The 23,486-nt window shown below is 39.5% G+C and overlaps 1 protein-coding gene across 2 annotated transcripts in view; it reads right to left on the reverse strand.

Annotated features, from left to right (window-relative positions):
- Positions 1–184: 184 nt before the first annotated feature.
- PPP1CC (protein phosphatase 1 catalytic subunit gamma) overlaps positions 185–23,486 on the reverse strand; it is a 32,064-nt gene continuing 8,762 nt past the window's right edge. The window contains exons 2-8 of one of the 2 annotated variants that reach the window (XM_053587048.1): positions 17,346–17,477; positions 16,171–16,401; positions 11,018–11,122; positions 9,506–9,729; positions 9,166–9,300; positions 7,873–7,933; positions 185–204 (exon numbers count right to left, since the gene is read on the reverse strand). In XM_053587048.1, coding sequence (XP_053443023.1) covers positions 200–204; positions 7,873–7,933; positions 9,166–9,300; positions 9,506–9,729; positions 11,018–11,122; positions 16,171–16,401; positions 17,346–17,477 — 893 coding nt within the window. In that variant the 3' untranslated portion in view covers positions 185–199. Of the gene's footprint in view, positions 205–6,570; positions 6,964–7,872; positions 7,934–9,165; positions 9,301–9,505; positions 9,730–11,017; positions 11,123–16,170; positions 16,402–17,345; positions 17,478–23,486 lie in introns of those variants that run through there. The other variant, XM_053587047.1, reaches the window with a different exon arrangement.

The raw sequence follows: 23,486 nt of genomic DNA on the forward strand, positions 1-23,486 counted from the left end.
GCTGTTCTGATTTTATTTTGGTTTTTGTTTGATCGTTTTGCAGAGCTGTTCTGATTTTATTCATTTTTCACAGGAGGCCAATGGTATGATTTTCTTTGAAGGGGTTCCACCTATCAAGAACGTTTGAACAGCATTGTCTTCGAGGAATTCTAGCTTGCCGGAGTTTGGAAGAGAATGTAGATCACCTTTCAAAATACTTTCATTCTACAAATGCAAAAAACAGAGGCTGAGTTTTGAATTAAAAGCAAGATTAAGGATTTTTAAAATAACCATATAAAAACACACCATTTGCAGTGACCAAAATGCACATCCAGTGAGCAACTTGCACTGCAGCAAATATTAAGATTGCCTGATATCTCTACCATAGTCCATCGTCATATGAAACACCCAATGGCTCTAGAACAAGAGGATCATATGGCAGATCTGAAACCAATCTAGGCCAAAGCTGATGGGCTAAATCCAACCAACAGCACCCTATCCGTGTTGAACATGGGTATCTTATCACTTGCACTGTATTGCCTCCTGACTGGGGGATCATTTGAGTCTATGACATGTCATCTCCATCTCTCTCTTAATCTGGAAGGTAAGAACTAACAAGAGAAGGCAAATGGTATTTGTGGGTGGGTAATCAAAGCTTGGAAAGCAATTTCATTTTGGTAATAAGTATAGAAGATGGCTCCTCATGGAACTGGTGAATGGGCACTCTAGCAGCCGGCAAATTAACTTCTGCTATCCTCAGCAACAATGTCCTTTTTCCTACCTGCTCTCTCCACCACACCTTCCTAACTTGCCAAGGGAAGTCAAACAGCCTTTATCCAAGAGCATCGACTGGTTTACTGTTCTTTTGTTCACTAGCTCTTAACAACTGGTGTGTAGGCTGGTCCTCACAGAGAGACATGGTATTTAATACACTGCACCAATTGGATGGATGTAAGAAAAAGGAATATGCATTTTTAAATAGCATTTTAGGATTTTTTCTAGAGTTGCACCAAATGTACATCTTGGCCAAATGAGTATTAAAATCAGTCTTTGGTCACAGCTAAACATCACTGTTAGAGAACTGGTTGCTTGGGACAAAAGAATGAATCTGAAATTCTATCAAAAAAACGTAAATACTAAGACTGGGCACGGTGGCTCACATCTATAATCCCAGTACTCTGGGAGCCAAGGTGGGTGGATTGCTTGAGCTCATGAGTTCGAGACCAGCCTAAGCAAGAGCGAGACCCCCGTCTCTACTAAAAATAGAAAAACCTCCCATTTCACAAGGGGCAAGAGACCTGAACAGAAGCTTCTCCGAAGACAGGCACATGGTATACAGACATATGAAAAAACGCTCATCATCTTTAATCATCAGAGAAATGCAAATCAAAACCACTTTGAGATACCATCTAACTTCAGTAAGAGTAGCCCACATAACAAAATCCCAAAACTACAGATGTTGGTATAGATGTGGAGAAAAGGGAACGCTGCTCCACTGCTGGTGAGAATGCAAACTAATACGTTCCTTTTGGAAAGAAGTTTGGAGAACACTTAGGGATCTAAATATTGACCTGCAGTTGGATCCTGCAAGTCCTCTACTAGTATATCCAAAAGACAAAAAATTACTTTGCAAAAAAGATATTTGCACCAGATTATTCATTGCAGCTCAATTCGTAATAGCCAAGTCATGGAAGAAGGTCAAATGCCCATCAATCCATGAATGAATAAATATGGTATATGTATACCATGGAATACTATGCAGCCTTAGGAAAAGATGGAGCCTTTACCTCTTTTATACAGGGATCAGAACATATTCTCCTGAGTAAAGTATCTGAAGAATGGAGGAAAAAGTATCCAATGTACTCAGTACTTCTATGAAACCTACTTGTATTTACTCACATTTTGTTACAAAAGATAGAACACAACTATAGTCCAGGATGAAAGAAAGAAATGGAATGGGAAGGGAGGGGAGAGGGGAGGTTTGATGGAGGGTAAAAGGCGGGACCACACCTATGGGGCATATTGCAAGGGTACAAGTCAAATCTGTCAAGTGTAGAACATAAATGTCTTAACAATGATCAAGTAAATGAGGCAAAAGCTATGTTGATTGTTTTGATGTAACCACGTCAGATTGTATAAAAAAAAATCAACACATTGTACCCCACATATGCACAAATGTATCCATGATCTATGTGTACTTTGACTTAATAAAATAAAAAATAAAAATAGAAAAACCAAGGCAAGATCGCTTTTGCCCGAGAGTTGGAGGTTGCTGTGAGCTATGATGATGCCACAGCACTCTACCCAGGGCAATAGCTTAAGACTCTGTCTCAAACAAAAACCTTAAATACTACCATTGCATTCTTAGAATTGTCAGAATTTGGCACAGCAACTCATGGCTGTAATCCCAGCACTTTAGGAAGTGAAGGCAGGAAGATGGTTTTGGGCCAGGAGTTCAAGTCCAGCCTGGGCAACAAAAGAAGATCTTGTCTCCGTGAAACAGACAAGGTAGGGTGTGGCAGCCCGCAGTCCCAGCTACTCTGGAGGCTGAGGCATAAAGATCCCTGGAACCGAGGTTCAAACTTGCAGTGAGTTATGATAATACCACTGTACTCCAGTCTGGGTGACAGAATGGGGACTCGGACTTAAAACAAAAAAACTCAACACCCCCCACACGACTTTCTTCAAAGTTTGATGTTGGGTTGATACAATACTTTCTTAGCAAGCTCAGTCACTTTACTGCTCTTGTATACTAGTTAACAGCAAAGAAATGCTTACTTTTCATCTGAGGTTCTAAAACAGCAAATTGCTTTTGGACTGGCCCCACCACCAAATTAGGTGTTCTGTTCTATCCCAATAACAAGGTAATGACTTAGGTCTTCCTCCTCAATTCCTGAAGTTTAAAAAATCTGGTTGATGTCAATCAAATAATTCAATTTTATACAATCTCAACCTTCGAGCATTGTTTTCTGAACATATCCAGAAGCACTGAAAAGATCGTCACACTGATCCTTTTCCAATATTTCGCATGCCTTGTATTTTAAAATTCTTATAAACTTTTGGTATTTCAAGAGTATAGTTACCTTATTTCACTACTTAATTACTGCCTAGTTTATTACAAAATTATTCATATGGTTAACAGAAATGCTTTGATCTTTTAACATTTACACTTCAGACAACTGACAAAATTCATATATACTTAATACTAAAAAGCTTACCTGTGTTTGAAATTATTCAGATTGTTTGTAGTAAATCTGAATGCCAAGCCTATTGAATTTACTGAGGCAGCTGTGAATGCACCAATTCAGGAGGCATCAGTGCAAGTACTCACTGTACTTCAGTCTTAGGCTGAGGCTGAAGGTGTTGACAGCTGTCTTCACTTCCACTCTTCTGAAGTTCATGTACACAGGTTAGCAAACATGAATGAAAATTGACCTGTACTTGGACCAAGTTTTTCTAATCTAAGTCCTTTTTTGTGTTGTCATTGGTTCAAATCTCAGGTAGTGTTTGTATTTATGTACAAATGTAGTTTATTGAACATTTCTTATGTACAGAGTGTAAGGCAAGTGGACAGTTTTGGTGGGTTAATCCTCACAATCCCATCAGGTTAAGTACCCTAGTTATCTCTACTTTATAGTTGAGGAAGCCAAAGCCTGGAGCACAGGTTATCATATTCTTCTAGTTTAGGCTGTGTGTATCTGATTTGCAGAACTGAAAACTTTTTCTTTTTTTTGAGACAGTTTTACTTTGTTGCCTTCGGTAGAGTGCCATAGTGTCACAGCTCACAGCAACCTCCAGCTCTTGGGCTTAAGCAATTTTCTTGCCTCAGCCTCCTGAGTAGCTGGGACTACAGGTGCCTGCCACAATACCTGGCTATTTTTTGTTGCAGTTTGGCTGGGGCCGGCACCCTGCTCACTGAGCCACAGGTCCTGCCCCATAAACTGAAAACTTTTTTCATCAAAACCATCTCTGCAGATTTGAGCTAGCTGGCTTTTAAGGTTGAATGAGCTTTGGGTCTTTTTCTCAAGATGGGAAAATGGGCACAGCACTTGAAACCTATTTGAACCTACTTTTTGAAGGGCACTCTTCGCGTTCTCTATAATATACACCCAAACATCAGCAAAACATGTGTCCCTATTACAGCTTTGTCCCTATTACTAAATTCACATGACACTTGGATTATAAGACACCCAGGTCTCTATGGGTCTGTTTTGTGTCACACATTTAGTCTGCAACTGCCAAAACAAACCTTTGTTCCTGCAGCACTTCCCTGCAAGTCTAGTTTTTTGGGTACCATTATGTTCATCTTGCCTTAGCTTGTTAGTTTTTTTTTTTTTGAGATGGAGTCTCACTATGCCGCCCTCAGTAGAGTGTCATGGCATCACAGCTCACAGCAACCTCAAACTCTTGAGCTTTAGCGATACTTTTGCCTCAGTCTCCCAAGGAGCTGGGACTACAGGTGCCCGCCACAATGCCCAGCTATTTTTGTTGTTGTTGTCGTCGTTTAGCAGGCCCAGGCTTGGTTTGAACCCACCAGCTCTGGTCTATGTGGCTGGCGCCCTAACCACTGAAGTACAGGCACGGCCTCTGTTAGTTTATCTTGTATCTTCTCTCTTCAGCGAACTGAATTCCCTTTCAAACTCCCAATATGGTACCACAGTGGGAAATTTAGGTATGCTTTATTTTCCATTGCTCTAAATCCTATGCCTTCTTCATGGCTCGGCACTTGATAATTTGTCCCCTGTCCCAGTGTTCCACATTCTATTCATGTGTATGTTACTTGTGCACTCTCTATCCTTCAATCAAGGTACTTCAAGAACAGGAACATTATCCTATAGGCTATTTAGCTACTTAAGGATGGCCACCACCTGTCCTTCTGTATGGTTTTGTACTGGAGCTGGCACCTTAAAATCAGGAATACTTTTAAAAATCACTTAATGTAGGGGTACATGGCACATCTCCTGGGTGAAGGACTCAAATACAACTTAGACTTTTCCTAACAAATGCAAACAATGTAACAGAGTCATATGTACCCTTCTATTAATCTGAGATTTCAAAAAAGTCATTTAAAAGTAAAATTTAAAATATCACACTAATAATTTCAACAACTCCGTTTCCCAGTTCTTTTGCATTTGCTGAAAACATTTACAACAGTGTTCTCTTTGTAGTAAGTGCTAATAGATACTTTACAGCTTACTACCAGGTCATAAGGTTACAATGAAAAGGCAGGTGCCACTTTGAATTCAGTGAACTGAGATGTTCAGTGACATGAAACAACTGGGTTTTACTATAAGGCAAAAAATAGAGAACAATTACTGAATATCATTGTGAGTCAAGCATTCTTCTAAACATAACATGTATCTTCATTCAAGATTCACAATATGAGGCCAGGTGTGGTGGCTCATGCCTGTAATTCTAGCATTCTGGGAAGCCAAAGCGGGTGGACTGCCTGAGTTCACGACTTTGAGACTGCCCTGATCCAAAGCAAGACTTTGTCTCTAAAAATAGCTGGGCATTGTGGTAGGCGCTCCTGTACTCCCAGCTTCTTGTGAGGCTCAGACGAGAATCACTGGAGCTCAAGAGTTGGAGGTTGCTGGGAGCTGTGGTGCCACGGCACTCTACTAGGACAAGAAAACTGAGAGATTCTGTCTTAGAGAAAAGAAAAAAACAACAACAACAAAAGATTCACCATATAAGGCAGCGACAGCTATCCATTTACATAGTGGCTCAGCATTCAAGTCACTCACTCAAATCATGTAGCCAAGAGAAGAGCCAGAACTTGAACCTAGTGTAATCATTACGTTATAAAGGCACACACTCAAGTTGTGTTGTCACACACTAATTTCAAATTATAGAGTTTCTCCTAATGATGTCATATCCTAGAAACCAAAGATTGATTTTGTTCTATCCTTAACCTGTGCCATGTGCCTCAAGTTCCTTAAAATAATTTTAAAGAAGGCCAGGAAAATATTATATAAAAGCAAAATAGCTCAAGCCTGGATTTGCCAAAGAATGTGCAGCCAGAATGTCATGAGGTCCAGTCTTCCTTACTGACAGTATACCAGAGGCCAAATGCCTCAGGACCAGGGCCTATTAGTAGATGGGAGGTTGGACCCTTGTCTGTGTATCCAGTTTCCCACTAGAAGGTTCTCTACCAATCACAGAGAACATTCCAGAGAGAAATCTCTGGAAATCAGTTTTTAATAGGAAAAAATGCTTTTGGAAATATCCATTTTTGGCATACATTTAGGAAATTAATAAGCACTCAGCACACTTGTAACAGAAATATGACACAACACTGTTTATATGAATGAGGGAAGGGGGAAGAGATCAAAGAATTACACGAAAATGTAGGTGGCTGAGTCAGAATAATAAAGTAAGTCACTTATTAATTTACTGCCAAGTGCCAGAGAACCCAGATTTTAATTCCCATCTCTCCCAACAGTAGGGGAGGATAGTTCAATCTCATCATTCTAGTATAGAAATTTAGTTATATCCAAGTTAGAACTCAAAGAATATGAGCATCCATGTTAAAATCCACCTTTGGAAAATAGACTATTTGAAGGAAAACAAATCTGAAATGAAACTGTGTGGTTTCCAGAGCAATTTATTCATTAAAATCTATTCACTATGCCATCAACAGTTCTCCTGTGTGTATTGTGCTGATAAATAGACACTGAGAGGATTTAACAAGTTCATCATTTAATAAGTCTGAATGCATTTTCACCACATGGTATTGTACACGGTCATCTGTTGAAACAGATTTCTTTTTAACAGATCTTAGTTTAAAAAAGTCATAGATACTGTGAATTCTGTATAAATTGGTGGATAGTAAGTTAGTTCCTTTGTTTTGACTTACAAGCCTCAACTTCACCGCAGAATAAAGAATGTAGGCCAAAGAAAGCATAATCGGTCACTCGTATAGAACAGTATTGTTTCTATAATTTGAAGCTTTCTGAATGGACGAGTTCAGGCCTGATGTAACTGTAAAAAGATTACTTAATGAACAGACTATATGGAAAGTGTACAAAATGTTATTAACTTTAATCATTAATAGCTTAAATAGGACTATATTACTAACTACTATTCAAAATCAAAAACCAGTTTTTGAATCCCCAAGAAGGCAGCATATGTACATAACCATGCCACCTTGTACTCAGGGGTGTGTCAATATGTATTTCAACAGAAACTTTGGCTTTAGGAAAGAGTCACAAACATTTAAAAGAATGGCTTTAATTGTCATTTTAAGTATATGGTAGGGGAAGTGTGCTTTAATTAAATATACAACATACCAGTGATGCTGGCAAGGTTGAAAGTTATTCCTAATGTTGATAGCTATAAAAACTAGTTTGTACATGACAAGACAATGAAAAGAAAAAGAAATCCCTTTGAAACAAAATTTTAAAATAAAAAATGTTCACAGTGGTTTGTATCAACAGTATGTATTTTATGACAAGAACATGTACAGATTCAGAGCACCCTAGGGCTCTCTTTATAGCCTAAAGAAAACAAGCATTTACATTATTATGAGTTTGTACTGAATTAAAAAATGATCAATTGTACACTTACCCCTTAGACAGGATAAACTGTCCTGGAGTGTACAGCTTTAACACCATCATTAAAATTGTTTGCAAAATGAAAAGGGAATTAAAAAACAAAATTCTTCTTTTTTTTTTTGGAGTGGAGAGTCTTTCATTTGCTGTTATAACCAGCAAATGGAATTTGCTAAATCAAAAATAGAAGGAAGGGCCCCCACAAACACAAATCTATCTGAGCAAGCTGACCAGTACACATTATAGTCTTAAAAATGAAGGTTATATACTATATGTTACAAGTCCCAACTAGGTAGTGTCAAAATTGACATCTATTTCTTTGCTTGCTTTGTGATCATACCCCTTGGAGGTGTTACAGGTCTCGTGGCATTCGGCTTCTTTTTTTCTGCTGGCTTTAAAATCTGAAGATTCAAAAGACAGTGCATTTTAGGAAATATACTCAATCCAAAATCTTAAAGAGTCCTTAAGTCTCATTCAAATCTTTTGTTCAGAAAGGTTTTAGACTATTTAAAACTGCCCCCAAACGATTGTGAAAGCCCCACTAGCATATTATCACAAACTAAGTTGACACATAAACATCTGGTAATCAATGCTATGATGAACAGATAACACCTACAATCAGGACAAATTATTTATTTTGCCTCTTATGATCAGGACAAATTGTTTACTTTGCCTCTAAGTAAAATGACAATTTTCTGAAGTCTATACGCTGGGAGTATCTTCAGACATAAGAGGGAAAAGTTCTCTAGAAAGTGTTTCTCAAACCCCTAGGGGATGCTTGCACAATCTCTGATAACAGGTAAAAGAATTTTTTTGCTTTGTTTTTGGGTAGTGTTGTGGTATCATCATAGCTCACAGCAATCTACAACTCCTGGGCACTTTGCCTCAGTCTCCCATAGGCACCTGCTACGATGGTCTAGTTAATTTTTCTATTTTTGGTAGAGACAGGGTCTCACTATTGCTCAGGCTGTTTGTCCTGGAGCTCCTCAGCTCAAGTGATCCACCTGCCTCAGCATCCCAGAGTGCTAGGATTATAGGCATGAGTCACTGTACCCAGCCAAAAAAATTGTTTTAGTTTATTTAAATGGTGATTGCCACATGATTTCAAAAGCTGCATTTATGTTCATGACTGGGTGGCTTTAAGTCCCACAAGTTTATCATAAGCAAATGATAAAAAGATTGAGGCGGACTCTATGCGTAAACAATGCTTTTGTGCTGACTGACGGCCAAACGATGTCATGGTACATCAACAAAGGTTTTGTGGAAATTAGACTAAAGAGGACAGAACTAAATAATCATATAGCACACTTAGTGTGTGGCAGTTAGTACTACTTTCCCACCCAAGTGGTGATTTAATTTTAGCCAAACATTATGGTTTTAGATTTATATTTTATTTTTATCTATTTAAGTAATGCAAAAACAGTTAAATTCAACATTGGAAGAAAGGTCCTGTGATAATTTTATTCCTTTAAAAGGGATCCACACATCATTCTACTAGAACAAACACTGGTTAAGGGAACATAAAAATTTGGCCTACTCAACACAAACAGTAAATATAAATAGCAATTCTGTTTTCTAATCAGCAAAATCTAAATATAATAAAAAGGAAAGAAATGTTAAAATCATGCTCTACCTGAAAAGAACACATTAATGTTTCGTCCACACTCATCATGGCACCTGCATTGTCAAACTCTCCACAATAATTGGGTGCAGAAAACAGAGTGACCAACTGTCTCTTTGCAAAAAATTCATATCCATCTTCAACCACCTTAGAGAGAAAATTTTTTTCAGGGTAAGTAGGTGCAAAGTTTAGGTGAGTAAAACCACTCTTCAATTTCCTGCCGAGCCTGCTATTCTGTTGTTTCCAAAGACACTTTGTATAAATAAGCAATACCTACCCACCAAAATCAACAAGGAGAATCTGTGCTCACACACATGCTCTTAAGTGTACATGTAAAATTCAAAATCAATACCTGATGGGCTCTACAAATAAGATCCAAATCATGCTTATGGAGAAATTTTGCAACCACTTCTGCACCAAATGTGAAGGACACTCCTCTGTCATTTTCACCCCAGCCTAAGACATCTTTATCGGGGTCAGACCACAAAAGATCACAAAGAAGACCTTGATCTGGTACATCGGTTGGTCGCATAATTCGCCGAATCTGCTCCATAGATTGAAGATCTGGTGATAAACCTATTAAATGGGGAAAAAAAAAAAAATGGAAGACCAATCTTTTAAAAGGATGTTACCACTTCAACAGTTCATTTGTCTACAGAGACTCAATGATTGACATAAAATTGAATGTCTGGCCTTGGTGCATGCCACACCTTCTGGGGGCAAGACATGATTGCCAAGAGGGACTTTACCTAACAAATGCAATCAGTGTAACCTGGCTCATTGTACCCTAAATGAATCCCCAACAATTAAAAAAAACAAAATTGAATGTCTGGCTGTTTACTTAGTTTTGATTTAAAAAAAAAAAACCCCACAATACAGAACATAGTATATTAAAATCTAATGATTTTTAAAAACTACTCCTCTACATACCTTCCCAGTTGACAGGACTAACGAGCAACGTACATTATTGAACATTTGTAATGACAAGGCATAGAAGATGCAGAGGATCAGGTTGTGAAGTAGCTCTTTTAGGAAACCTGTGCTGTCCACAGACCAGTAAGTCTAATCAGACTACTTCAGATGTAGTCTAATCACTCTGAGTTAAAAATTCTGCCAAAGGGCGGCGCCTGTGGCTCAGTGGGTAAGGCGCCGGCCCCATATACCGAGGGTGGCGGGTTCAAACCCGGCCCCGGCCAAACTGCAACCAAAAAATAGCTGGGCGTTGTGGCGGGCACCTGTAGTCCCAGCTACTCGGGAGGCTGAGGCAAGAGGATCGCTTAAGCCCCAGGAGTTGGAGGTTGCTGTGAGCTGTGTGAGGCCACGGCACTCTACCGAGGGCCATAAAGTGAGACTCTGTCTCTACAAAAAAAAAAAAATTCTGCCAAAACCTGAGCAAGTATAATTTCTGACCACACATGAAAAAAATCCTCTTTGCAATTACTATTTTAATTACATTATACAAAGAAAGCATAATCCTCAAATAAAGCAAAATAACTTCTAAAATCCAAGTCACAAAAAGTTCTGAGAGGATCAAAAACCAATCAAGAAAAATTCTATTACATCTTCAGTTTTCTAGAAGATCTATGGCACAGCAAATTAACTGCTATTCAGTTTATAGTTAAAAATACTCTGTTCTATTTTCAAATCAAACTGTTACGGAGTCCAGAAGTCTCTGTAACAAATCAACTGCGTATATGAGACTTCTGTCCAAATGATCCTGGCTGTGTCAGAGTGAACCTTGACGTTACCTATCAACAAAGAAGTTACTGACAGAGGAAGTCACTCAATGATAACTCATACATGTCAAGGTGTTCTGTTTTTAGAAGAGATCAAAGCTACTTGGAACAAAAATCAGTCCACATACCTCCATGACAGCAGAATATTTTCTCATCCACGATGGCTGCTATCGGTAAACAGTTAAAGCAGTCTGTGAAAGTTTTCCATAGTTTAATGTTGTATCTTCTTTTACCTATGAAAATTTTAGGGAAGTTAAAAAGAGATACTGTTCTGTGGCCAGATTTCTCTCAGGATAACTTTCCTCAAAGCAAGGGGGAAATTTGGAAGAAATGAAACTGCTTTTATTAAGAATCTCTTAGAGGTAGTTTAGGAGAATTGGATATACACGACACTTGGGAGATATCTGATCTATAAGCAATGATTTGTGTTTTCACATGAAATATTTTTAAATTCTCTGAAAGTATAAAGTAAGAATTTCAGATTTGATAATAATCAAGGACTACCATCAAATTCTACCAGTTATTTGGTAACACCAACTCTGCTCAAAATCTAGTCTTTTTTGTCCAATCTCAATTTATTTCTAAAAGTAGTTATGAACAACCGATATATGAGCAATTATCACCTTCCTTCTGAGAGTTACCACCCATTCCACCCCCAAACCACCAATAACGGATAACTCCCACCCCACCCCTAAATACTCTAGCAGGAAGCACAATGATTATGGAGGAAAACAGATTGCCTCTTGCAGTCACTACAGAGTGTCTACACAAATTCTAAATGCTTCACACTGGATTGAGGTTATAGGGCAGTTATGTTCCCTTAACAGCATGTGTATTCCAGGCATTCTGAAGTCAGTACAACTGGCACAAGCATGCCTTTAAACACTGTTCCTACATGAAAATTATGTTCCCAGTTATAAACCTACTCACAAACTTTGAGAAGTACAAATCTGTCTGAATTGATTGAAGACTGCCCAATTGTTTATGTGCCTTTGTCTTCTGTACCTTACCATATACTAGGATACTATCTTTATTTCCTTTAAACCAAAAGTTGGCCTTTAGTCTTTTCCTTTCTTATCTTGGGAACTAGAGGGATGTCTGAAGGTTTAAACTTGGAAGTTTAGCATAGGATTAGAAATGTAATGCAAATCCAGCAAGTGTTTGACTTCTCTCTGTAGAAGAGGGCTATATTTTGTAATTCTCCTAATAGTTTCTGCTTTTTAGATGACTAGGTCAAACTGTGACCATGGTTCATTCTATTTTGTATTTCTTTGTAGGCCACTAATTATTCCCTCTGTTCTATGTATTCTTTAATTGAGAGGATTCTGGGATGGCACCTGTGGCTCAGTTGGTAAGGTGCCGGCCCCATATACCGAGGGTGGCGGGTTCAAACCCGGCCCCGGCCAAACTGCAATCAAAAAATAGCCGGGCGTGTGGCGGGCGCCTGTAGTCCCAGCTACTCGGGAGGCTGAGGCAAGAGGATCACTTAAGCCCAGGAGTTGGAGGTTGCTGTGAGCTGTGTGATGCCATGGCACTCTACCAAGGGCCATAAAGTGAGACTCTGTCTCTACAAAAAAAAAAAAAGAGAGGATTCTGGAAGCTTAACAAATTCCTCCCTAAAAAAGTCTGAAGAGGAACCTGCACATAATCACTACCTCACTGTGCCATGGGCATCAAGTCCACTCCTTAACTCTTTAGTCACTTAATGTACTCCAGCTTCTCTTACTGACTCCTTTTGCTGTCTTTGTTGGTTCCTCCATCAAAAATCATCCCCCCCCCCACTTTGGCATTTTAACTAAGTACAGGGCTACTGCTTTCTCTTCTCTGTATTTCCTCCCCAAGTCCACTTCAAACCACTAGGAACAGCTGGCTCCTGAAAGGTTTAGCCTGGATAATTCGCCTAAGTCCCTTCAAGCTTCCAAATCCAAGGAGTCTTGAGCCAGAACCTGTAATGCAGTTTCATATTACTAAACATCAGATAGCTCTGGTATCACAAAAGAATGAAACAGGCATGTTTTACCCAACAACATATACTTCAGCCTGTCCAGCACCATAGTCATAAAGCTAATGGGGGAAAAAAAGGAAAATAAATGATAGTAAAGAGTACTTATACTTGGGAAATAAGCAGTGGTTTTAAAATTGTTCTATGGAAATCTATATTTGAATAAACATTTCTTTCTTTTTTTGTAGAGACAGAGTTTCACTTTATTGCCCTCAGTAGAGTGCCGTGGCGTCATACAGCTCATAGCAACCTCCAACTCCTGGGCTTAGGCGATTCTCCTGCCTCAGCCTCCCGAGTAGCTGGGACTACAGGAGCCTGCCACAATGCCTGGCTATTTTTTTGTTGCAGTTTGGCCGGGGCCGGGTTTGAACCTGCCACCCTCGGTATATGGGGCCGGCACCCTGCTCACTGAGCCACAGGCGCCGCCCTAAACATTTCATTTTAATAAACTTATCAATTTATTTTTCCAAAAAGAATGTCTGCAAACCATGAACTGAAGACTTTCTACGTCAGGAGCACTTTTATACCCACAAGTAGGCAGAATGGCTACCTCCCTGGTGAGAGAGGGGAATACTGAGCGTAATGTCTATAATATTCCTTGATGACCAAACAGGAGTCAAAATTGATACTAACATTGATATTCTAAATCATTTTTAAAGGCCTCTCTCTGCATTAAATAGCTATTGAAACTAATGTAGCCAGTATCGTTACATTAGGACATATGTCACACAGGATCCCTTGGAGTTGAACTTCATCAATGCAAACATCTTGATGTACTTCCAGAGCTAACAGCTATGATATAAAAGGAAATCTTTCTTAACCCCAAAGTAGTATATGTAACAAATATCCAAAACAGTGTTCTAAAACCTCCTGACTCTCATACCTAAGAAACAACTGCTTTGCTATGATTTCTGAGACATTATTGCAGACTCAATCGTCCCAGTCAGCCACTCAGTCCAGACCCACCAGATTTCTCTAGCTAATAATCCCTCCCACTTCATCATCATCATCTTTTTTTTTTTTTTTTTGAAATAGTGTCTCACTTTGTTACCTTCGTAGAGTGCTGTAGTGTCATAGCTCACAGCACCTCAAACTCTTGGGGGCTCAAGCAATTTTCTTCCTTCAGCCTCCCAAGTAGCTGGGACTACAGGTGCCTGCCACAAAGCCTGGCTATTTTTTAGAGATGGGGTCTCAACATTTGCTGGCTGGCTGGAACATGTGAGCTCAGGCAATCCACCCGCCTTGGCCTCCCAGAGTGCTAAGATTACAGGCGTGAGCCACCTCGCCCGGCCCACCTCATCTTCTTATTGGCTGGGATCTCAAAGCCAGGTAACAAGCAAACATTCATTGTGGAAAGGGTGGGAGTAGAAGTTGTTAAGTTTATGAATATGTAACCATTCCAGGGCCACTTCTAACAAATGATCTAGCTCAACACACCCCCGTGAAATTGAAATGGAAATGGAAAAACATCACATCCAAGAGAATAGAGCAGGCGTCCTCTAACTTTTTAAACAGGGGGCCAATTCACTGTCACTGGATTATAGTTTAAAAAAAGTCCTATAGAGGGCTGGACTATAATTAAAAAAAAAGAAAAAAACTATTAACAAATTCCTATGCACACTGCACTAATCTTATTTTGAAGTAAAAAACAAAACGGGAACAAATGCAATTCACACCGCTTCATGTGGCCCGTGGGCTGCAGTTTGAGGACGCCTGGACTAAAGGCTACAACTAAGGTCTAGGGGAGGGCCACAGTAACAAACCTTACCTCACTATTACCAAGTGTTGACTATCTAAAATTTTCTTTCTTTTTTTTTTTTTTTTTGAGACAGAGTCTCACTTTGTTGCCCTTGGTAGAGTGCCCCAGTGTCATAGTTTACAGCAATCTCAAACTCTTAGGGTCAAGCAATTCTCTTGCCTCAGCCTCCTGAGTAGCTGGGACTACAGGCAACTGATAAAAAAACACTGGGCTATTTTTTTTTAGAGACGGGGTTTTGCTCTTGCTCAGGCTGGTCTTGAACTCCTGAGCTTGGGTGATCTATCTACCTTGGCCTCCCAGAGTGCTAGGATTATAGACAGGCATGAGCCCACTGTGCCCGGCCACTATCTGAAATTTCTTAACTACCTTCCACTCTGAACCTGACCCCTCTCCTGGCAGAAATGAGCACAAAAGGAGGGTGGAGGCAGTCATTCAAAACTTTTTGACATTTTATGGTTACTAAAAACAACAAGAAACCTTCCACTAAACTGGTTTTGAGCAAAGCTTTAAAAATTTTGTTTCTTTCAACAATCAACTCAAAGTTCAATTACATAATCCAAAAGTGTATACAATATTGTAAAAATAAAAAAATAAATAAATAATTATTTCTTTTAAAGTTCTGTTTTTGCCAGTTAGCACATTTTAGGAAAGTAATCGCCATGTTCCCTGGGTACAGATGTGCCAGAAGGAGAAAAACTACAATAATTTCAAGAACTGTTTATATATTACAAGACTCTATTTGATATGGAGTGTTTAGAAAAGGTAAATCCATAGATAGAAAGTAGATTAATGGTTGCCTAAGGGCTGTGGTGATGGTTACACAATCTATAAATGTACTACAAATCCACTGAATTGTATACTTTAATAAACAGATTAATTTTATGGAATAAAATTATATCTTGACAAAGTTGTTAAAAAAGAAATTATGTGGGCAGGTTCTCAAGAGTTGTACTAATAATTAAGTTACCTGTGAATACTCACAATGGGATCTTAAAAACCCACTACTGTCATAATTTCCTAATCTGACCATAACATCATAAAATCTAGAACATTTATTGTATTATATTGGCGATATTATTTTTCTACTCAAGGAAGAAAAAATTATGATAAAAGCGAGTTAATGAACTAGGAAACACGAGAGATAGATTAACACTACACCAAATAGGTATGTGATGGTTCAGCTGATGGCAAAGTATAGTAATTCAAATAACTCTTCTTCATTTATTTATTTATTTATTTATTTATTTATTTATTTATTTATTTATTTATTGAGACAGAGTCTCACTTTGTTGCCTCAGTAGAGTGCCAGGATGTCACAGCTCACAGCAACCTCAAACTCTTGGGCTCACATGATTCTTGTCTCAGCCTCCCAAGTAAGTGGGACTATAGGTACTCGATACAATGCTTGACTATTTTTAGATGCTCTGGCTCAGGCTGGTCTTGAACTCATAAGCTCAGGCAATCCACATGCCTTGGCCTCCCAGAGTAATAACTCTTCTTTAAATGTAGAAAGTACTTACATTCATCATAAAATCCATAAATTCTATTGATGCTGGCACATTCATGGTTCCCTCTGAGAAGAAAAAAATTCTCGGGATATTTGATTTTGTAGGCCAGTAAGAGGCAGATAGTCTCCAATGACTGCTTCCCCCTGTCCACATAGTCCCCAAGAAATAGGTAGTTACTTTCTGGCGGGAAACCACCATACTCAAAAAGTCGAAGCAAATCATAGTATTGTCCATGGATATCACCTAGAAGCAAGAATTTTGTTACACAGTGTTTCTGTACTTACAGCTTAACATTAACAAAATTTTGTAAAAATGTTCCTTAAATATTCATTCTGCAATGGCATGGACCTCCAGTAATGAGTTTGACAATCAACACTAAGGAATTTCCAAACTCATATCAATTTTAAGTGTTTATGTCCAGTGCCTCACACATAATTCAACTAATTAAGAATTTATTTTGTGGAGAGGAGTATTATGCCTAGGCATGCCTTCTCACCAAGTAACAGGTTTTTCCTTCCAGTTTGGCTGATCAGTATCATATCTCTGACAGCTCAGTCTCTGGGTACTGTGTCAGAAGAACTACTGTACTTCTAGTGAGCCTTGGCCCCATGGAACAAAAGCAGACACACTACACCCACCCATGCTTTCTATTTCTCCCTGCAGATAATGTCCAAGAGGATTTACTTTTAAAAAGTGCACACGAAATTTTGTCAGTATAGTCAAATATGCTAGAATAATATTACTCAAATGAATAAAGTTTAGTTTCTACATTGTACTGAGTTAAAACACAGATTTCTGCTTCTATTATATTAAAACAGAACCACAAACCAGTATCAAGGAAGTTCTGTTTTTAGAAATAATCAGTTTGCTTTAAACTTAAATATAAATCATATATATTCACATTGCTCAGACCTTTCTTTTCATAGCTCTCCATTCTTAGCTTCATTTTTCCCCCCTGCAATGTTTATACTCCTTCAGTGAGGTTATTTTTTAAAAGCTGAAGTACATTTAACTAAACTAAGTCTATTGGAGGTATTTATTTTAAAGCTACTATTTAACTTAATTTTAAGTAATTCCATGTTATTCATAAATAAGAAATGATTCTGTTAGCTAATACAAGTTCATCAACATATCCTTGACTCGATGAATCATGTAACCAAAGATAATTTAGTGTGCCCAAAACTTACCACATATTTTGAGTGGTGCTTCAAGTTCTAATAGGATAGGCTGACTGAGAAAGATTTCACGAGACTTTAAGCATAGTCCTCTGATTTCATTCTCTTGTAGCTGGACATTCTTACCAGGTTTGGACCCTCTCACTGCAGGGGGAAGGAAGTCCAATTAGTCCAACAAAGCCAAAATACAATTTATTATAATATCCAAGGCTTAGGCAAAAAGAGGGCGAACACATGGTTTAACTAGCTTCATTTTCAAGATACTTTCTCAGTGCTGTCAAGTGTCTTCCTGTCATTACCTACCTCCTAAAGGAACACAGCTCCAGGCCTCAGTCTGCACCCAAGCTACACAAATTGGCCCTGGTTACAACAGCTAGCCCACTAGGACAACTCCTCTTATCTTCGTCAGCTTTATAAATGAAAGAGTAAAGCAGGAAACTTCAGAGTCAATAACATTAAGTTTGTTCTAAAAATAGCTTGTTTTACATTGTGGGATTACAAATGCTCAGAACCCCCATCAGGGTTTTTCACAGGACCAGAAGTATCGTTTCAAGGGTCTTTGATTATCTATGAAAAAAGCATTGTGTTTATTCATACTTGTACAGGGCAAAGGATGTCAATACATACTCTAACAAAGAGTGTCCTAGTAACATGAACAGATAAAAAGAAACGAGAGAAAGAAATACAGTACAGCATGGGGCATTCTCAGCGCCAAAGTGCTCACCTACATAGTGCTCAGAGTTCTAGACTGCTATAGAAGTAGAAGGCTTAGTAACAGTTCATTTCATTTATCAGAAGATAGTTGTAGCGGAAATGAAAAAATTTTGTTTTGGTTCCAGTTGTAATAGATTAGACAATCATTAATACAGAGCAAATAGCACTGAATTGCTACATGTACTTACTAATTTTATAATTACAAAGTGGCTCCTTCATGGAAGTGGCAAAACTGCTCACTGGCAGAGTCTGTGCACGGGGCCTGATTATCCTCAACATGCTTGAGTCAAGTCTTTTTTCTGAGACAGAGTCTCACTTTATTGCCCTCGGTAGAGTGTCATAGCGTCACAGGTCACGGCAACCTCAAACTCTTGGGCTTGAGCGATTCTCTTGCCTCAGCCTCCCAAGTAGCTGGGACTACAGGTGCCCGCCACAATTACTGGCTATTTTTTGGTTGTAGTTGTCGTTTTTTGGCAGGCCTGGGCTGGATTTGAACCCGCCAGCTCTGGTATATGTGGCTGGTGCCCTAGCCACTGAGCTGTAAGCACTGAGCCTTGAGTCAAGTCTTTATACTTGTTTTGTACAAAAGATTTATGAAATCCGGCATTAAAATTGAAGTAAAAATACAGGACCAGACTAGAAATATCAACCTTAGGGTGTTCCAAATTCCCACCATTAAGCTCAGCTATCAAGTTATTTAGTTTTAGCAAAACTACAAAATCCACCAGATTACATAAATGTTGCTAATTTAAATTATATTGATTTTAGAGGCTTTGTTTTAAATCATAAAATCATATGGCTTAATAACTAAATAAGAGCAAGAAGTTTAACTGGTTTATATCTAGTTTTGTTCTATAAATATCAAAATGACATTTACACAGCAATAAAGTTTTATAGCTCATTTGCTATTGTATGTGTATCTGCTTCTACCAAATAAAATTTAAAAACTGATATATTTGTTGAGAATCTTTTCTCATTAAAAGGATTGTTATCTAAGCTTAAGAAATACTGCCCTGGCTGGGCGCAGCAGCTCATGCCTGTAATCCTAGCACTCTGGGAGGCTAAGGTGGGTGGACTGCTTGAGCTCACCGAGTTTGAGACTGGCCTGAGTAAGAGCGAGACCCAGTCTCTACTAAAAATAGAAAAACCAAGGCAAGAGGATCACTTGAGCCCAAGAGTTGGAGGTTGCTGTGTACTATGATGAAGGCATGGCACTCAACCCAGGGCAACAGCCTGAGACTCTGTCTCAGAAAAAAAAAGAAAGAAAAAGAAATACTCCTCTAAGTAAAGTCAGCCTGAATGGCCACTGAAATACTAAATTCTCTGAAGAAACAAGTTTTAAGCAGAAATGGAACTGTGTGGAGGGGCATTATTTTCAATGAAAACTATTAAGAAAGGTGACAAAAAAGAAAGGGACAAACTCTTGAAGCACACAAGTAAAAATTGTAAGACACAAAGCTGGACTGGGAGCCAGCCAGGAGACCCTTGATTCTGGACTGGCTCTACAGCTTTGGAAAATCATTTCACTACTTTGTCCTTCAAAACACGCAACTGGGCTCAGCGCATGTAGCTCAGCAGCTAGGGTGCCAGCCACAGACACCAGAGCTGGCAGGTTCAAATCCAGCCCAGGCCTGCCAAACAATAATGACAACTACAACCAAAAAATAGCCGGGCATTATGGCCAGAACCTGTAGTCCCAGCTACTGGGGAGGCTGAGGCAAGAGAATCGCTCAAGCCCAAGAATTTGAGATTGCTGTGAGCTGTGATATCACATGACTCTACACAAGATGACAACTTGAGACTCTGTCTCAAAAAACAAAACAAAACAAAAAACACTTGTAACTGCATTTGGAAAGTCTCTTTCTGATCAAAATGTTATGAAACAAGCAATAAAAGGGAAAAACACAGTAATAACAACCTTTGATGGAAGATACGTAGCACATGCATATGTAATACAACAGGAAATGAGTAATAAACACTTTTTTCCCAGAAGAACCACAGTAGTTTTCTTTTTTTCTCTAGCCACTAATACACCGTAAAGAACTCAAGTAACACCCCCAAAGGGAAGATGGTGAGATCCTTGCTTCACTGGCCAGAAAACCGCAATCATTAGTGATTTCACAAGTTAGCAAAAAACTTGGGAAGACTGTCCAGCAGGAGTAGTCCCCTCTAAGTCTTTCAGGAGGATACTTCTGCGGTAATTGCCTTATGTACATATAAATGCTACTGTATTAAATCTGTACCATCAGATTATATCAATGTTGCTAATATAAATTTTCTTGGCTTTGGAAGCTTCCTACTACACTTTTAGACAGACAGGCCCTGAGTTAACAAACATCAGATTTACATACAACTCACATTCATAAGCAGAGGCTATTACAGTAAATCCCGAGTTACAAACATTTGACTGAATGATATGCACTTATGAATGAAGGCCATTACAGGTAAAAGGTAAATGTACTTGTTCCAACTTACATACAAGTTCAACTTAAAAACAAACCTACAGGGCGGCGCCTGTGGCTCAAGGAGTAGGGTGCCGGTCCCATATGCCGGAGGTGGTAGGTTCAAACCCAGCCCCGGCCAAAAAAAAAAAAAAAAAACAAAAAAAACAAACCTACAGGCTCGGCGCCTGTGTTGCTCAAGCAGCTGGGGCACCAGCCACATACACCTGAGCTGGCAGTTCGAATCCAGCCTGGGCCTGCCAAACAACGATGGCTGAAACCAAAAAATAGCCGGGCGTTGTGGCAGGCGCCTGTAGTCCCAGCTACTTGGGAAGCTGAGGTAAGAGAATTGCTTGAGCCCAGGAGTTGGAGGTTGCTGTGAGCTGTGATGTCAGAGCACTTTACCCAGGGCAACAGTTTGAGGCTCTGTCTTCCCCTACCCCCCCAAAAAAGAACAAACCTACAGAACTTATCTCCTTTGTCTCCCCAGGGAATGACTGCCTGTAGTTATTATTTTTCTCATTCTGTTTGTCTTCCGAGTGGGGGAGTTCAGAAATTGGTAAAAAGCAACCTTACTAACAATTTAAAAATTATTTTGAATGTAGAGGATTAGATGCTTTTTTTCCAGAATAAAAATTTATTTATATTTGAAGAATGGTACTCACTAAATTAACATCAATAAATATTGTATCAAAGCTTCTCAAATTCCCTACTTTTAGCTCAAGGGGAAAAAAATTATAAAAATAGAAACTGCCAAAACCATCTTGCATCAATTGGAATACAGCTGCTCACCCTTCAGGCCTCTGCTGAGACATCACTTCACCCCAGAAGATCCTCTCTCACATTTCCTCTCCCCTCTCAGAGCCTATTTCATGCTTTCCGAAATACTGTCACAGGCCCATCTCTGCCCATTACACTCTGCATTTTGAATTACACTTGCCAGTTGGCTTCTGCCTGTTCACCTGGGCCCCCTAGCAGAACGTCCCAGGACCACAATGGTCTTGCTCTTTAGTGCACACAAGTCAGGGCCAGCACACAGCAGTTACTCAAAATTTGTTGCATAAATGAGGTCTAGATAAATCTTTTTTTTTTTTTTTTTTTTGAGGCAGAGTCTTACTATGTTGCCCTTGGTAGAGTGTCATGGTGTCACAGCTAACAGCAACCTCTAACCCTTGGGCTTAAACGCCCAGCTATTTCTTGTTATAGTTGTGGTCATTGTTTAGCATAGCAGGCCGGGGCTGGGTTCAAACCATGTGGCTGGCCTGCTAACCACTAACTATGGGCGCCGAGACTACATAAATCTTTAAATACTGTCAACTTGCGGTATTGGAATTAACACTTCAGTTAATAAAAAACCTATTTCTGTGCTTTAAAGTTAAAAGCAATGGTGCCACTTTCCTACTAGGCTTTACTAAAATATGTTTCTAATTGTGAATATTTAGGATTGTTCCCAAATTTCACATTGAAGATATAATTGTCTAGCTTCTTGTAGATTTCAAAGATTTCAAAATGGGTTCTGACAGTCCAAGCGCACACTAGGTAGTTCTTAACAGTTGTCCTATCAGCCAACAGCGTAAAAATCAACCTCACTATTTTCAATGCTGATTATATACAATTATTTATTAGCTGTAATTAATGTTTACTGAGCACTTAGAATCTGCTAGGCACTGTACTAAGGGGCTTTACACTTTCATTTAATCCTCTCAACAATCCTATGAAGTTAGGTACTGTCACCTCCAATTTTACATGTACAGCACAAGAGTTCAGGGACTTGGTCCAAGGTCACACAGCTTATGAGGAGAACACCAGTCTCTAATTCTATGTTTAGTACTTACACCAAACCCCAATTAAGAATTTGTTCTGGTTGGGCAGCACCTTTGGCTCAAAGGAGTAGGGCACAGGCCCCATATACCAGAGGTGGTGGGTTCAAACCTGGACCCAGCCAAAAACTGCAAAAACAAACAAAAAAAACACCCAAAGAATTTGTTCTGGCTGGGCGCCTGTACTAAATGGTTAGAGCACACCCCCCACCCCATGCATCAGGCGTGGTGGGTTCGAACAAAGAAACAAAACAGGCTTGGCGCCTGTAGCTCAAGTGACTAAGGTGCCAGCCACATACACCAGAGCTGGCGGGTTCAAATCCAGCCCAGGCCTGCCAAACAACAATGACAGCTGCAACCAAAAAATAGACAGGTGTTATGGCAAGCGCCTATAGTCCCAGCTACTTGGGAGGCTGAGGCAAAAGAATCGCTTAAGCCCAAGAGTTTGAGGTTGCTGTGAGCTGTGATGCCACAGCACTCTACCCAGGGCGACAGCTTGAGGCTCTGTCTCAAAAAAAAAAAAAAAGAATTGGTTCTACATGAATTTTCAAACAAAGGAGGCTTTTTTTTTTTTTTGAGGCAGAATCTCACTCTGTTGCACCTAGTAGAGTGCAATAACATCATCATAGCTGACTGCAACCTCAGATTCTTAGGCTCAAGTGGTCCTCCCTCAGCCTCCTGAACAGCTGGGATTATAGGCTTCTGCCATGATGCTTGGCTAGTTTTCCTATTTTTACTAGAGACAAGGTCTCACTTTTACTCAGACTGGTCTGGAGCTCCTGAGCTCAAGCAATCCTCCCACTTTGTCTTCCCAGACTGGTAGGATTACAACTACTGCACTTGTCCCAAAAGGAATTTTTAACAGGACAAATTACCAAAACCTGAATATAGTCATTGCTCCTGAAGAAAAATTCAATATGAGATACAAAAACATAATGTGCCCCTACAGCTGGACACAGTGGCTCACGCCTGTAATCCTAGCACTCTGGGAGGCCAACGCAAGTGGATTGTCTGAACTCAGGATTTGAGACCAGCCTAAGCAGGAGTGAGACCCCAGCTCTAAAAACCAGCCAGGCATTGTGGTGGGCGCCTGTAATCCCAGATACTTGGGAGGCTGAGACAAGAGAATCACTTGTGCCCAAGAGTTTGAGGTTGCTGTGAGCTATGATACCACAGTA

This window comes from Nycticebus coucang, chromosome 4, assembly GCF_027406575.1.
Source record: "Nycticebus coucang isolate mNycCou1 chromosome 4, mNycCou1.pri, whole genome shotgun sequence".
NCBI lineage: Eukaryota > Metazoa > Chordata > Mammalia > Primates > Lorisidae > Nycticebus > Nycticebus coucang.